The 17,885-nt window shown below is 41.9% G+C and overlaps 1 protein-coding gene across 1 annotated transcript in view; it reads right to left on the bottom strand.

Annotated features, from left to right (window-relative positions):
• LOC134923949 (plasma kallikrein-like) overlaps nt 1-17,885 on the bottom strand; it is a 136,315-nt gene that overhangs the window by 43,037 nt on the left and 75,393 nt on the right. The window contains exons 8-11 of the mRNA XM_063920799.1: nt 9,814-9,923; nt 9,542-9,701; nt 9,341-9,453; nt 5,831-6,011 (exon numbers count right to left, since the gene is read on the bottom strand). Coding sequence (XP_063776869.1) covers nt 5,831-6,011; nt 9,341-9,453; nt 9,542-9,701; nt 9,814-9,923 — 564 coding nt within the window. The remainder of the gene's footprint in view (nt 1-5,830; nt 6,012-9,340; nt 9,454-9,541; nt 9,702-9,813; nt 9,924-17,885) is intronic.

The raw sequence follows: 17,885 nt of genomic DNA, 5'->3' as shown, positions 1-17,885 counted from the left end.
TTCAGCACAGGAGACAGTCCCTAGAAGACAAATAGCAATTTGGCTGACCTGTGCCCACAATCACTGAGGACAATGTTGCTGACATGCGGGCCATAGTTGAGGTGAATGCCAAGGTGACCTTGACCCAGTTACAGAAGGAGATAGGCATCTCATTGGGTTCCATCTGCTTGATACTCTATAAAAAGATTGTGCCTCCGGAAACTTCTTGCACAACCCATGTATGTCCAAACATCAATAACAGGTTGTGGATTAAGCATAACTGTGATCAGTACACAACTTCATAACAAGATTAACAAGAAGACTCTAGAAGAGACTATGCTATCACAGCAAAGAGAGCCTATACATTGACAAAAAAGAGCATGTAGCTGTTGTTATACTGTACTCCAATAACCCTTCTCAGCAGCTTAGGCTTAAACTGGGTATACACCTATGCAATTATCCAATCGATCACCCAAAATTGGCTGTTTGGCCCCATATTTGCATAGGTGTGTATGCAGGAGCATTTGCCAAAATCAACTCTTCAAACACTGCCACAAGAGTCAGAAAGGGAGGTTGCATCTTATGAGCTACTTAAAAATTCAGATGCCTGACTGTCTGATCCCATTCATGAAAACAACATATGATGTGAAATCCTTATACACTGAACATAAGGCAGGATGTGAAGAATAGAATCCATTGTCAATTTGGATTTATTCTAAAAGGTATCAACTTCATACTAAGCGGTCTATGTACTAAGGGGTGTGGTATTGAAGGTCAACCAGACTTAGGTCGACGGCGTCTAGGTCGACCACTATTGGTCGACAGTAAGTAGGTCAACAGGGATTCTAGGTCGACAGGGTCTCTGGGTCGTTTTTGCCGTACAGTGACTGGGAACCCCAATTAGTGCATTGTGTCCCCTTGCATGGCTGCTTCGGGCAAGGTGCCTCGCTCTGCTACCACTGCGCTCGGCACAGATTACCATTCCCAGTCGTAGTCCACGTAGATCGTAAAGTATGAAAAAGTTCAAAACAAGAAAAAAAATGTGAAAAACTCATGTCAACCTTTTGACCTCTTGACCTAGAATATGTTGGCCAAGACACCCTGTCGACCTAGAAACCCTGTCAACCTAGTTACTGTCGACCAATAGTGGTCGACCTAGACACTGTCGAACTAAGTCTTGTTGACCTAGAGACCGGATACCGTACTAAGGGGCCGATTCAGACCTGATTACTAGGCTGCCTTTTCCCACAGCCTGCGATCAGATCTGAACTGAGCATGCGTATGCACCGCAATGCGCACGTGCATCGGACAATAACAATGGGGTTTGCCGGTCAGCGATGCGTTTGTGCGACGGATTCGCATGGGTGAACACAAGGCGATTGATAGGAAGAGAGCATTTGTGGGTGGCAACTGACCGTTTTCAGGGAGTGTCCGTAAAAATGCAGGAGGGACCAGGAATTTTGAGGGAGGTATTCTGACGTCAGCTCCGGCCCCGATCATCGCAGAGGCTGAGTAAGGCCTGGGCTGTGCAGAAACTGCACAAACTCAGTTTGTGCGGCTCTGCTACACATGCGATCACACACTTGCACAGCAAAAATACACTCCCCCTGTAGGCGGCGACTATCTGATCACAGGGCTGCAAAAATTGCTGCCCAGTGATAAGGTCTGCATTAGGCCCTAAGTCTTCAAGATAGATAATGTGGACAGAGATAAAGTACCAACTAACCAGCTCCTGTCATTTTTCAAATACAGCCTGTAACATGGCAGTTATGAGCCGATTGATTGGTACTTTATCTCTGTCCACTTTATCTCTTTCCAAGGCTAAGTACATAGACCCCTAAGTCAAAAGTCAAAGTGGTATGGGGCTCCCACCATAGACAGGTTTGTTGTACAGCTAAGGGAACCCCAAGCTATGTGAACCTGTTTATGGCCAAATGGGAGGCAAACTACACTTGCAAAAACAAACCGTATATAGGACATATTATCACATGGAAAGTACATTGATTATATACTGGTACTATGAAAAGGAACAGAACTGGAATTGAAAAACCCTAAAGAATATATAAACCAAAATGAGCAAGACCTGCAGTTTACAGGAACCAAAGCAGAGAAAAGATGACTTCCTGGATCTATATTTGCAGAAGGAGAACAATTTCATACCAAAACATACACAAAATAAGTTGCATGCAACAACTATCTCCCACCCGACCTACAGTAACCATCGTGTGAACTGAATCAAAGAAATACCAGGAGGACTTTACAAATGGATATGAAGTAATTGCACCTGACAGACAGATAGACTTGAAGGAGCGATCTACAAAGCTGATAGAGAAATTCATAGAAAGAAAATACAGCAATTAGTAGAAAAAGAACTAGAGAAAACAAGGAAGATAGAGAGAAGTTACCTCCTCAAATATAAGGATAAAAACAGAAGAAACTGAAGTGCTATTCCTTATATAATATAATGGGCAGTACAAAGAACTTGTGAAAAGACACTGACCAATCTTGAAGAAAGATGAAGGCTTGAGAAAAATCGTAAAAGATAATCTGAAAATGGTATATACATTATAATACCTAAGTTAAAGAAGAAAAAATTACTAAGATACTATTACTGCAACATGTGTAAAACAAAAAGCAAATGGCAAAAATTATCAGCCAATTCATATCAGAATTAACAAAAAAAAAATCAGAATATAAAAAAAAAAGCTGCGGCACAAAAGGTGTGATCGTAGGCCACACAGCAAGAAAACTGAACAAGCAAGAGTGGGGGAACACATAAACATAGAAAAAGAAATGACAACACTAGTATACAGAACATTTCAGATCTACCCAAAAACATAATCCCATTTTACTAAATTCATGGCTATAAAAAAGTAGACACACTTTGGAGGGGAGGAAACATTCTGGACATTATGTATTGTGATAAAAGTTAAAGGATTTATAATCTCCAAACACCTAACGCCCTGAATATAGAATTCAAGATGACAAGTTTCCTCAAGAAATAAAGAGTATCATCCAGACAGGAAACTGAAAGATGATGACTGTTCATTGGTTCCATATAATACGAAATTTACAGCCAAACCACCACGGGAATGTCCAATCCCGTTGACCTTGAAAGCTAATCAGGGTTGGTCCTGGCAAGTACTGAAAAGGAAAACATTTCAAGAACACCAGGTGCAGTAAATTATTCATAAAAGATTAAAGAATTCAGAACACCACCATAGAGAACTATGTGCCTACCTGGACCACAAGAGAGAAAAAGGAAGAAAGGACACCAAACTGATTCAATACCAACATCAACCTCTCTAAACTTAGCACAATAGTTAATTCAAATAATAACAAAAAATAAATAAAATATAAAGATTCAAAACAATCGTCTCGATTTGTAATTATAGTCTATAAAACCATAAACAAGAAACCTCAAGAACCACTTTGAATTATTCCTGTTTAATCTAATCCCCCTACTTCCATTTTTTTATAGCAAAGAGCACAATTTAAACATTTGTCAACAATTCATATTAAGAAACTACTTTATAAAAAAAATCTAATCCCTCATGATATTTAAAAACTTTGCATATTCTACACCCTTGTAGTAATATTGCAAAAAAAAAATCTGAAAACCAAGCCCCAATAAGTACAGAAAATATAAATAATAGTAATTATATAATTAAGGAAAGGAGGCCTAAAAAGTTAAAACATAGCTATGGATGTTATATGCACTTTATTTAATAAATAAGAATACTGTTATAGAGAACCCATATTACATGACAATTACCATGACATCATGGATGTAAATAAAATCTCAGTGTTTAATTTGAAAGAGACTGCCTCTCAAACTGGCCAATAGGAGAACTACAGTATGCATATTACTTAAAAAGGGGCAGTTCACAACACATTTGAAAGTCCCTGATGAATCCAACCCCATTGGTCTAACAAAAAGCGTTGGAGCACACACCCTGTCTCCTGGAAGCCACACTTGCCGGCTTTGAGCTCAACCAGCAAAAGTAAAATGGCCTAATAGCAACAGCTGCAGACCTCTATGCAAAGCTGCTTTCTGGAGGGAACTGCAAAGTAGCATCACTGTATGTAACTTGTTGCTTGGTTTTCCAGGTGGTGAATAGCACCTGTTTCCAGACAGGGCAACAACATTTAAGAATCTAGACAAGCAGCAATGGATTTCAGATACTGTAACAACAACAACAACAAGAACAGGTGGAAGGGGACAGTACTGTTTGTGACAAACTAGTTGTTTTGATTAGTGTTGAAGTCAAAAATATTACATAGAGAGAACATACAGACTACATACATTATGAGTCGCTATGCTTGCAAATACGCGCAGCGAGCACAGCAATATATAGTAACACACGCATTTACACGGACATGCCACAGAGATGGATTCGACACTTATTTCATACAGCACATAATTATAACATATCAAGCACCAGACACCATAATGATTTAAAATGATATAATGGAGTAACGTCATGTATGCATATTATTGGAACGGAGCAAGATAGACATGTCATATTTGGTATTAAAGCAACCAGATTAATGTGTAAATTCATTTGATACTTGTTATTAAGTTGTAGGACATTGCAACAAGTAGTTATGATTAAATGTATTAAAGCTAAAATCACTCTTATTAGGACAATGGACATTCCAAACAGGTGGTGGACAGGAAACTCATGCCAGCCCTTTTGATGTCTTCAAGGCTGAACCTGGTTAGCATATGAACAGACCAGTGACTCATCATGAATGAGAAAGTTCCCTCCCTTAGACTAGATGTGTGCACTCCCCCAAACTAGATAACACATTGCTGATCAGACACACACAGGAGTGAGTTGCTGTTTTGTTCCAGACGATGGTGGAGATGTTGCCAGACCAGTTCCTGTATTTATTTGCTGTGAGAGATATATTAAGAGGAGGATGCATTGAGGGAATGGTATGGTATGCTGGCCTGTAACTGTATGTATTTTGTATTAACTGATTACTGTATAAATTGTAACCATGTAACTATATGTATACTGTACATTGTGATATATTGAATACATATCCTTTTAATAACAAATATACATCAATGAGCTTTGGATCTCAGATAATGTGTGGGTGTATTCTTTTCTCTTAAGGGATGTAGTGTTTTGAGATGTACAGCGCACTTTTATCGTATATGGTAATAAGATGCGCCTGGCGTCTGCAGTATATATTAGAGCGGGCATTTTAAATATTTGTTAGAAAGCAATTTGGTATTGACATTAGTTTCCTAAAAGAAGAGGTGTAAGAGGAAAGCAAAGGGCGAAATCACAGCATTGGGGCAAGCAAACAGATAGTGTGAGAGGAGATATGTATGTATATGCCACAGGTAGAGATACTAATGGAAAATTAGGAAGGAAGTGGTCACAGGGGTAGGTTGTAGGGTGAGATGATGAAATTAGTGCAGATAACAGACAATATGCAATGGTGAGGCTCTCTTGGGTCATGGGGGCGAGTGTTTTCCATTTAATTCAATGGGCGGTATTCAATTTTTCCGCCTCCTTCCACACCCATTCTGTTTCTGCTGACGGGCGTGGTATCATAATTTCAGTTCGCTACCCCGGGGGTAGCGAGATGCCCAAGGGAATAGTGAGGCGCCCAACCCTTTACACAGCTAAACCTGATTACTATGGGTGCGATATTTGATGCTGCAAAGTAGTAATTGGCATAGTGACATGTGACCTATTGTATAGTCATATCATTTTCAACATAGTCCTTGTAGTACTGTGTACCATTACCACAATGCCACCATACTATAGTCTGTATGGCAAATCATTTGTAATCAAACGCTGATAAACTTTAAGCAAAACTTAATACTTACAGTTCAACACAGTGGGCTGCTGTTACTATCCATTGGTTGCTAATAATAGATCCACCACACACATGCTTGTTGTTATTAGGAGATAATTTGAGATGCAAGCTCACTTGCCAAGGCCATTCTCCCAATGAGCTGTTGCTGCCACCCACAATTCTACTTTCTACATCAACAGGCTGTCCACATCCTGAAGGAGAAGGGAAAGAGTTTTGAATATTAGTTGCATTTTACAAGAAACCTCGTTTGTGACTGAACAGTGTATTTGTCAGGCCATGAAGGCTATATAGTTAGTTGTTTTTATGTCTACAAAAGCAAAGGTAGAAGTATTAATTTCCATGTATCCAACCACACGCCCTCACGGTTCCGGTATGAATGGTCGACAGTTCAGATGGTCGACAGTGTTAAGGTCGACACTCATTAGGTCGACCACTAATGGTCAACATTGACATGGTCAACATGGACAAATGGTCAACACATGAAAACGGTCGACACATGAAAATGTCGACATGAGATTTTTTTACTTTTTTTGGCGTTGTTTTCTGCATAAAGTGACTGGAAACCCCAACTAGTGCACCACGTCCCCTCGCATGGTTACCGTTCCCAATCGTAGTCCACGTGGATCGGAAAGTATGAAAAAGTTCCAAAAAAGAAAAAAAAATTGAAAAACTCATGTCGACCTTTTCATGTGTCGACCTTTCACGTGTCAACCATTTTCATGTGTCGACCATTTGACCATGTCGACCATGTCAATGTCGACCATTAGTGGTTGACCTAATGAGTGTCGACCTTAACACTGTCGACCATCTGAACGGTTACCCTCCCTCACTGCATGGACCTGTAGTCCTTGTTTCTGTTTAGAAATTGTGATTCTTTATCAGTGTCCTCATTATATGGCTTCCTCTAGTAATACATAGTGCTCATTTCGCCTCAGTGTCTACTACACTTTCATCATAAGGACTTTGCTAACCCTATTCAACAGTATACATAATTGTAGTATTAACAAATAATATACATACGATGGGGGAGTATATACAGTAGATCTATACATATAATAAAACTGTAAGGATTGTGTCTGTACATAGCAATTTGTTTTGAGAAATATACTTGTAGTGACTGATTAAGAATTATGGAGATGAAATAAAGCTTTTTTCTGAATTTTTGTCTGTTACTATTGTATAGCTTAGTGACCTAGAAAGAAACTGAGGTATATATGATCTCTATATGACATTGGGGAAAGGAGCAATAAAGGACAAAACACACTTGACACACAACACTTGCATAATAAGTACATAATAACTATATCTATATAAAGATTATAGATAGATAGATAGATAGATAGATAGATAGATAGATAGATAGATAGATAGATAGATAGATACACCCAGAAAAACACTCAGGGCTGCAGGTGTAGATCTTAGGACCAGCTGCTTCTCCCATAGGCAGCTTTACATGGCTTGCCCATGAGATAGTAGGTAGCCCCAAGCATCTTTTTGTGTTATTCCCTTAACTGCAAATATTGTTTACAAAGAACTTTTGTGATCAATATGTATAATATAAAATATACATCACAATATTAGATGGCACTACTGTCTTTGTAAAATTAGTTCCCTTGAGCAATAACAGGCATCCATTCAAGCGAAGCCACATGCAAACGCTAGTACATACTGTATATATAGTTATGGTTGCCCCTGAGGAAGTCCAAAGCAGATAAAGGAAGAAACATGTTGGATGTGTGGACTCATACTTCTCAATTACCTCTGTTTCAGATAGGCTTTATATTTGCTTTCTCAGTGTACAGAGATATTAGGTTGTTTGTATGAGGAATGAAAAGTTTTCTCTGAACGTACTACCTATTTGGGAACTCCTTCTTACTTTGAGATTATTAGTGGTGGTTGCAGGAGTACAGGAAATTCGGATGACATTGGTGTCATTTAACATGAATGGCTATCCAAAGCACAGCTGGTATGCCGATTTGAAGTTGCGTAATGCACTAAGATTTTTTTTTGTGTGCACATAGTGTACAGTATTTCACTAATTTTATCCACGTGTAATTTTTGTTTAGCACTTTTTTGTTTTTGAAGTGAGAATTGGGCACTTCTCTAAATGTGTGGCACTATTACATTATCAATATTAATTTCTATTGGTGATACCTGCCAATGCCGGAATACAGGAGGACGCAGGGGTGGAACTTCCCGAGGCAATGGAGACGCCTGCCTCCGGGCTCCAAGCTCTAATGGGGCATCTCCATGTACAGCAGCACTTGTGTGGTTTACAGTGGGATCTGCTGCTCCTCCAGCGTAGCTCTGCGGTGAACTCGCTGCTGCTGCTGCTGCAGACTTATTTGGCACTGTCCCAGTAGCCCTACTAACACCTGCAATAGAGGACAGGACAGCTCCCTCCTGGATCTCATCCAGCCTGCGCTGTAGCAAGCAACAGTGCACCTGCCTTTGATAATGGACTGTGAGATGGGACCCACCAGTGAGCACTGATTCTGCATGCTGCAGATGGCTGAATCTAATCTCGTGAGTCTGACCCTGATCCACTGCTCGTTGTCACAGTGTGACTTACACAGCGTAGCTGGAGCCATGCCAATTCACTATGGGCTCTGGTCCCTGCAGACTGGCTAAAAGTGCTATCTATTAGAGATGAGCGGGTTCGGTTATATAGACAGTAGAGATGAGCGGGTTCGGTTTTACTCAGTTTTACTCGGTTCTCTAAACGGCAACTTATTGGCTAACCAAAACATGAGACATCCGTGAGCCAATAAGATGCCGTTTTTTAGAACCGAGTAAATCCAAGTAAAACCGATCGAACTCGCTCATCTCTACTGTCTATATAATTCAGTAAGTCTGTACATTTCATTGGGGCTGACGCATCAATAACTGGAACTGCACCCAGTGCCCTCATAAAAATAAACTCACAATATAATAAGAAATGCGGCACTTTGCTTATTGTATACATAAATACATGGCTGCCAATACGTAACTTTTGTAAATGATCATATTTATTGAGGCATATAGCAAGGGTGTGTGTAACCAGATGACCAGGCCTGTGTGCAATCCCCCCAATTTCTTTGGAAATGTAGAGCCTGCACTAAAGATAGCAATGACTTGGGCACTGAGTGTGTTCTCTGCCAGTGTCATACTTCAGAAGAGATCAATAGAAATATGGTTCAGGCAGCAAACAATCTTAGTTGAAAACAATCAGATGTAAGAAACACAGAGGCAGAGTAATATGGGCAGGCAGATGCTGGAGAAGGAAAGCACAACTGAAGTTGAACCTATCATCAGTAATAAAGCTCACTGGCTATTTATCCTGGCATGATCCAGTGAGAGACTGATTGCACAGGAGTGAGCCGGGATTCAGAGTTTATAAGCACCGGCTCATTCCAGATGAGCCACCGTGTTCTAATAACTGTCTATCGTTATGCTATTGTTTTGAACAAGAAATATTTACAACAGCTTCTTTGCATATAAATAACTGTCCTCTTTCATTCATTCCTCCAATTCACTTTACCTCCAATTGTTCTGGTTTTACACAGTCTTAACGAGAAGCCTGAAATCCATCCTTTTGCGTGATCTATAGAAGTTGGTAGCCCATTGGACGACATCTTTAAGTGGCATTTACACCTTAAGAAAAATAAATACAGTACATGGATATAAGGCAGGTGCTGCACAAAAACATTCTATTGTCTATGTTTATCTAATAATTCTTTACTTATTTTGAGGACACTGTGGTTGAGGTGATCTGAAGGTAAAGAACTGGCATCTGATGTTATTTGTACAGCGCTGCTGACAATCCTTGTCTCTGCTGACATCTTCAACATGCAGGTCGGTACCATGAAACTCTGCGTCAGGGGTTACCGACAGTGGGCATACTACAGGGAGCAAAATAATAATGATGATGATGATGATAATAATAATAATAATAATGTATAATTTATAACTTCCAGAGTGTGTTTTTTTAAGCAATATTGTTAATGCTTTTACCTGAAGTAGTCATTTGACAGGGTAGGAGAGTAAATCCGGATATAACATTCTCTGTGTATGTCACTGCAGTCGGTATCCCACTCTTCGATGTCTTTATATAGCAACGATTTCTGCAGGAACAAAATGAATTCACACTTACAGTATAAAAGATCACCTATAATTACATTAACAGTACAGGTAAACTGAGACCACAAGCAGCCACAGTAAGTTATCCTGTGGAATATGGTATGCATTGTACACAAATTTAAATATATGTTGAATATGAAAAGTTCATTATGGAATTGACATAGTGGGCCTGATTCTGAGTCGTATGCAAAAGCGAATGCAGCAGTGTCTATTGGCGGTTGCCCATCTGCAACTTTATGCAAATGGTATACAAACTGCTTCCCTTGTGTACATCTGTGCGGCCAAATGTACAAGGTTTGAGACTCCCACTTTTACCCCTGTGTGCGCTGTAAAACCAATTTGGTGCGTCCTGATACACCACCATCAGTTGCTGTGTATGCTCTATAGTAGTTCTTATAGGGAAGCTTCATTCCTTAAGCAAGATGGCCGCAGAGGATTGTACTGCACATGTGTGGCGCCATCTTGGTACTGTGTAGAGTGGCATAGTGGGAGATGCACATCTGCCCCTTAGCTCCAAGAGACCTACCTGCTTTACATTAATTACTGCTGTTCCAGTATCCGGCCTGTGACTGCTACAACCCTCCAGTGCTACAAGTTTCGCTATGTGTATAACCAGTGTACATGCATCCAGTGTCGGACTGGGGCATGTAGGGCCCACCGGGGGAATGCAGTGGTAGGGGCCCATGTTAAGGAGTGTGGCCAGTCTGCTGAGGGGGTGTGGCCTGTCACCTCATTCGTTTGACTAACCATTAGACAGTGCAACATCTGGGCCCCTTCATAAATATATACTGTAAATTCAGCTGCTGCATGCATGATAATGTACCAGATTAATAACAGCAATGCACTGTAGAAAATACATCATAGTCCAGTATAACTTAAGGTAACATATGTATAATGTATAATTCAAGTGCACAGTCTAGAACCTGATCCTTAGAGCAGGAGGTGGGCCCCTTGGCAGTAGGGCTCACTGGTGGTTTCCCCTGTACCCCTGTGGGCCAGTCCAAGCCTGCATGCATCTCAAGGAGTATGGCTGTACAATCTGCTATCTTCAATAAATCCACCCTCATGGTTAAGCGAATGGACTGTTTCAGTGTCAGGATAACTCTGCAGATGTGTCCATAGTTCTGCTATACCACCGCACTGTACACACATTATTCCCAACAGTGGCAATATTGCAAATAGCACCAGCAGATACAGTGGGGCAGATGTATTAACCTGGAGAAGGCATAAGGAAGTGATAAACCAGTGATATGTGCAAGGTGATAAACACACCAGCCAATGAGATCCTAACTGTTCATTTACATATTGGAGCTGATTGGCTGGTGCCTTTATCACCTTGCACTTATCACTGATTTATCACTTCCTTATGCCTTCTCCAGGTTAATACATCTGCCCCAGTGTTTGTCTCCATCTGACCCTGGCCATCAAAGCTTGCGACTGTGCATCTGGGAATGCAGCTGCTTGCACTGACACGTCTATGACATACCCATTATACAGCCACTGAACAGATCATTTTTGCATGGACTACTAGTCACAGACCAGGAATGCCCATCCCTTCACTGCAACCTTTCTGATGTCTGTCCCGATCGCAGCAGCACATTTGGCCGTACACACTGTGTAATGCATGCATCTTAGAGGTTTTTCGCACATGCACATTTGCACATAATTGCTCAGCTATGTGATCATCAGCATTGAGTGCAGCATGTGTGTGATTCAGAATTAGGCACATGAACTCCGATAAGGGCCCAGTTACTCCCATAAAGGAAAGTTCGAATGAAAATGCTAACTTGGGCCTACATCGTATGAAGATACCTGTTATTTCACTTATTTGCCATAGTTTTGTCTTTGTATCTTATGCCCGCATGAGGAAATTGCAGTAATATTGTCCGGTCTGTGTCTGTGTCTGTTCCCGGAGGGGCCCTAGTGGGTCAGTGGTGGTGTGGTGGAGGAAACAAGGAGACTGTAGTAAGTTCCTGCGCATGTGCGCAATGATGTTTATTAGAGATGAGCGGGTTCGGTTCCTCTGAATCCGAACCCGCCCGAACTTCAGGTTTTTTACACGGGTCCGAGCAGGCTCGGATCTTCCCGCCTTGCTCGGCTAACCCGAGCGCGCCCGAACGTCATCATCACGCTGTCGGATTCTCGCGAGGCTCGGATTCTATCGCGAGACTCGGATTCTATATAAGGAGCCGCGCGTCGCCGCCATTTTCACACGTGCATTGAGAGTCATAGGGAGAGGACGTGGCTGGCGTCCTCTCCGTTTAGAGAAGAGAGAGACACAGTATTTTGGGGAGCATTATTAGGAGGAGTACTACTATACTGTATACTACTATACTACTTGCTGAAGTGATATTTATAGATTAGATAATAGATAGTGTGACTGTAAGTGTATTATCTGACTTGTGGGGGAGACACTGACAGTGGGGAGCAGTTAGAGTCTGAGAGCAGGACTCAGGAGTACATATAACGTACAGTGCACACTTTTGCTGCCAGAGTCAGTGCCACACTGCCATTGTTGTGACCACACTGACCACCAGTATAATAATATATTTTGTGATTGTCTGCTTAGGCCTCGGAGTACTAGTTGCAAGTTGCAACGTGACCTGAAGTGACCACCAGTTTAATAATCAATCACCACCAGTTTAATATATATATATATATATATATATATATATATAATTGTATATAATATATATATATATATATAATATTGTATACCACCTACCCGTGGTTTGTTTGTTTTTCATTCTTCTTTATACATACTACTATAGTAGCTTACTGTAGCAGTCTGCGGTGCTGTGCTGACCTGACAGTGTCCAGCAGGTCCGTCATCAGTCATTACATAATAAATATATATAGTACCTGTCCGGCTGCAGTACTAGTGATATTATATTGATTTCATCTCATTATCAATAATTTATCATCCAGTCTAGACTCTATATTAGCAGCAGACACAGTACGTTAGTCCACGGCTGTAGCTACCTCTGTGTCGGCACTCGGCAGTCCATCCATAATTGTATACCACCTACCCGTGGTTTTTTTTTTTCTTTCGTCTTTGTACATACTACTATAGAGTATAGTAGCTTAATGTAGCAGTCTGCGGTGCTGCTGAGCTGACAGTGTCCAGCAGGTCCGTCATCAGTCATCATTACCTAATAAATATATTATCTACCTGTCCGGCTGCAGTACTAGTGATATTATATATACATACATATATATATTGATTTCATCTCATTATCAATCATCCAGTCTATATTAGCAGCAGACACAGTACGTTAGTCCACGGCTGTAGCTACCTCTGTGTCGGCACTCGGCAGTCCATCCATAATTGTATACCACCTACCCGTGGTTTTTTTTTCTTCTTTCTTCTTTGTACATACTACTATAGTATAGTAGCTTACTGTAGCAGTCTGCGGTGCTGCTGAGCTGACAGTGTCCAGCAGGTCCGTCATCAGTCATCATTACCTAATAAATATATTATCTACCTGTCCGGCTGCAGTACTAGTGATATTATATATACATACATATATATATATATTGATTTCATCTCATTATCAATCATCCAGTCTATATTAGCAGCAGACACAGTACGTTAGTCCACGGCTGTAGCTACCTCTGTGTCGGCACTCGGCAGTCCATCCATAATTGTATACCACCTACCCGTGGTTTTTTTTTTTCTTTCTTCTTTGTACATACTACTATAGTATAGTAGCTTACTGTAGCAGTCTGCGGTGCTTCTGAGCTGACAGTGTCCAGCAGGTCCGTCATCAGTCATCATTACCTCATAAATATATTATCTACCTGTCCGGCTGCAGTACTAGTGATATTATATATACATACATATATATATATTGATTTCATCTCATTATCATCCAGTCTATATTAGCAGCAGACACAGTACGGTAGTCCACGGCTGTAGCTACCTCTGTGTCGGCACTCGGCAGTCCATCCATAATTGTATACCACCTACCCGTGGTTTTTTTTTTTTTTCTTTCTTCTTTGTACATACTACTATAGTATAGTAGCTTACTGTAGCAGTCTGCGGTGCTGCTGAGCTGACAGTGTCCAGCAGGTCCGTCATCAGTCATCATTACCTAATAAATATATTATCTACCTGTCCGGCTGCAGTACTAGTGATATTATATATACATACATATATATATATATTGATTTCATCTCATTATCAATCATCCAGTCTATATTAGCAGCAGACACAGTACGTTAGTCCACGGCTGTAGCTACCTCTGTGTTGGCACTCGGTAGTCCATCCATAATTGTATACCACCTACCCGTGGTTTTTTTTTTTCTTTCTTCTTTGTACATACTACTATAGTATAGTAGCTTACTGTAGCAGTCTGCGGTGCTTCTGAGCTGACAGTGTCCAGCAGGTCCGTCATCAGTCATCATTACCTAATAAATATATTATCTACCTGTCCGGCTGCAGTACTAGTGATATTATATATACATACATATATATATATTGATTTCATCTCATTATCATCCAGTCTATATTAGCAGCAGACACAGTACGGTAGTCCACGGCTGTAGCTACCTCTGTGTCGGCACTCGGCAGTCCATCCATAATTGTATACCACCTACCCGTGGTTTGTTTGTTTTTTCTTTCTTCTTTGTACATACTACTATAGTATAGTAGCTTACTGTAGCAGTCTGCGGTGCTGCTGAGCTGACAGTGTCCAGCAGGTCCGTCATCAGTCATCATTACCTAATAAATATATTATCTACCTGTCCGGCTGCAGTACTAGTGATATTATATATACATACATATATATATTGATTTCATCTCATTATCAATCATCCAGTCTATATTAGCAGCAGACACAGTACGTTAGTCCACGGCTGTAGCTACCTCTGTGTCGGCACTCGGCAGTCCATCCATAATTGTATACCACCTACCCGTGGTTTTTTTTTTCTTTCTTCTTTGTACATACTACTATAGTATAGTAGCTTACTGTAGCAGTCTGCGGTGCTGCTGAGCTGACAGTGTCCAGCAGGTCCGTCATCAGTCATCATTACCTAATAAATATATTATCTACCTGTCCGGCTGCAGTACTAGTGATATTATATATACATACATATATATATATTGATTTCATCTCATTATCATCCAGTCTATATTAGCAGCAGACACAGTACGGTAGTCCACGGCTGTAGCTACCTCTGTGTCGGCACTCGGCAGTCCATCCATAATTGTATACCACCTACCCGTGGTTTTTTTTCTTTCTTTCTTCTTTGTACATACTACTATAGTATAGTAGCTTACTGTAGCAGTCTGCGGTGCTGCTGAGCTGACAGTGTCCAGCAGGTCCGTCATCAGTCATCATTACCTAATAAATATATTATCTACCTGTCCGGCTGCAGTACTAGTGATATTATATATACATACATATATATATATATTGATTTCATCTCATTATCATCCAGTCTATATTAGCAGCAGACACAGTACGGTAGTCCACGGCTGTAGCTACCTCTGTGTCAGCACTCGGCAGTCCATCCATAAGTATACTAGTATCCATCCATCTCCATTGTTTACCTGAGGTGCCTTTTAGTTGTGCCTATTAAAATATGGAGAACAAAAATGTTGAGGTTCCAAAATTAGGGAAAGATCAAGATCCACTTCCACCTCGTGCTGAAGCTGCTGCCACTAGTCATGGCCGAGACGATGAAATGCCAGCAACGTCGTCTGCCAAGGCCGATGCCCAATGTCATAGTACAGAGCATGTCAAATCCAAAACACCAAATATCAGTAAAAAAAGGACTCCAAAACCTAAAATAAAATTGTCGGAGGAGAAGCGTAAACTTGCCAATATGCCATTTACCACACGGAGTGGCAAGGAACGGCTGAGGCCCTGGCCTATGTTCATGGCTAGTGGTTCAGCTTCACATGAGGATGGAAGCACTCAGCCTCTCGCTAGAAAAATGAAAAGACTCAAGCTGGCAAAAGCACCGCAAAGAACTGTGCGTTCTTCGAAATCCCAAATCCACAAGGAGAGTCCAATTGTGTCGGTTGCGATGCCTGACCTTCCCAACACTGGGCGTGAAGAGCATGCGCCTTCCACCATTTGCACGCCCCCTGCAAGTGCTGGAAGGAGCACCCGCAGTCCAGTTCCTGATAGTCAGATTGAAGATGTCAGTGTTGAAGTACACCAGGATGAGGAGGATATGGGTGTTGCTGGCGCTGGGGAGGAAATTGACCAGGAGGATTCTGATGGTGAGGTGGTTTGTTTAAGTCAGGCACCCGGGGAGACACCTGTTGTCCGTGGGAGGAATAGGGCCATTGACATGCCTGGTCAAAATACAAAAAAAATCAGCTCTTCGGTGTGGAAGTATTTCACCAGAGATGCGGACAACATTTGTCAAGCCGTGTGTTGCCTTTGTCAAGCTGTAATAAGTAGGGGTAAGGACGTTAACCACCTCGGAACATCCTCCCTTATACGTCACCTGCAGCGCATTCATAATAAGTCAGTGACAAGTTCAAAAACTTTGGGTGACAGCGGAAGCAGTCCACTGACCAGTAAATCCCTTCCTCTTGTAACCAAGCTCACGCAAACCACCCCACCAACTCCCTCAGTGTCAATTTCCTCCTTACCCAGGAATGCCAATAGTCCTGCAGGCCATGTCACTGGCAATTCTGACGAGTCCTCTCCTGCCTGGGATTCCTCCGATGCATCCTTGAGTGTAATGCCTACTGCTGCTGGCGCTGCTGTTGTTGCTGCTGGGAGTCGATCGTCATCCCAGAGGGGAAGTCGTAAGCCCACTTGTACTACTTCCAGTAAGCAATTGACTGTCCAACAGTCCTTTGCGAGGAAGATGAAATATCACAGCAGTCATCCTGCTGCAAAGCGGATAACTGAGGCCTTGACAACTATGTTGGTGTTAGACGTGCGTCCGGTATCCGCCGTTAGTTCACAGGGAACTAGACAATTTATTGAGGCAGTGTGCCCCCGTTACCAAATACCATCTAGGTTCCACTTCTCTAGGCAGGCGATACCGAGAATGTACACGGACGTCAGAAAAAGACTCACCAGTGTCCTAAAAAATGCAGTTGTACCCAATGTCCACTTAACCACGGACATGTGGACAAGTGGAGCAGGGCAGGGTCAGGACTATATGACTGTGACAGCCCACTGGGTAGATGTATGGACTCCCGCCGCAAGAACAGCAGCGGCGGCACCAGTAGCAGCATCTCGCAAACGCCAACTCTTTCCTAGGCAGGCTACGCTTTGTATCACCGCTTTCCAGAATACGCACACAGCTGAAAACCTCTTACGGCAACTGAGGAAGATCATCGCGGAATGGCTTACCCCAATTGGACTCTCCTGTGGATTTGTGGCATCGGACAACGCCAGCAATATTGTGTGTGCATTAAATATGGGCAAATTCCAGCACGTCCCATGTTTTGCACATACCTTGAATTTGGTGGTGCAGAATTTTTTAAAAAACGTCAGGGGCGTGCAAGAGATGCTGTCGGTGGCCAGAAGAATTGCGGGACACTTTCGGCGTACAGGCACCACGTACAGAAGACTGGAGCACCACCAAAAACTACTGAACCTGCCCTGCCATCATCTGAAGCAAGAAGTGGTAACGAGGTGGAATTCAACCCTCTATATGCTTCAGAGGTTGGAGGAGCAGCAAAAGGCCATTCAAGCCTATACAATTGAGCACGATATAGGAGGTGGAATGCACCTGTCTCAAGCGCAGTGGAGAATGATTTCAACGTTGTGCAAGGTTCTGATGCCCTTTGAACTTGCCACACGTGAAGTCAGTTCAGACACTGCCAGCCTGAGTCAGGTCATTCCCCTCATCAGGCTTTTGCAGAAGAAGCTGGAGACATTGAAGGAGGAGCTAACACGGAGCGATTCCGCTAGGCATGTGGGACTTGTGGATGGAGCCCTTAATTCGCTTAACAAGGATTCACGGGTGGT

This window comes from Pseudophryne corroboree, chromosome 1 (assembly GCF_028390025.1).
Source record: "Pseudophryne corroboree isolate aPseCor3 chromosome 1, aPseCor3.hap2, whole genome shotgun sequence".
Taxonomy (NCBI): domain Eukaryota; kingdom Metazoa; phylum Chordata; class Amphibia; order Anura; family Myobatrachidae; genus Pseudophryne; species Pseudophryne corroboree.
Note: the sequence above shows the minus strand (reverse complement) of the source record. Positions and strands in the feature narration are given on the sequence as shown.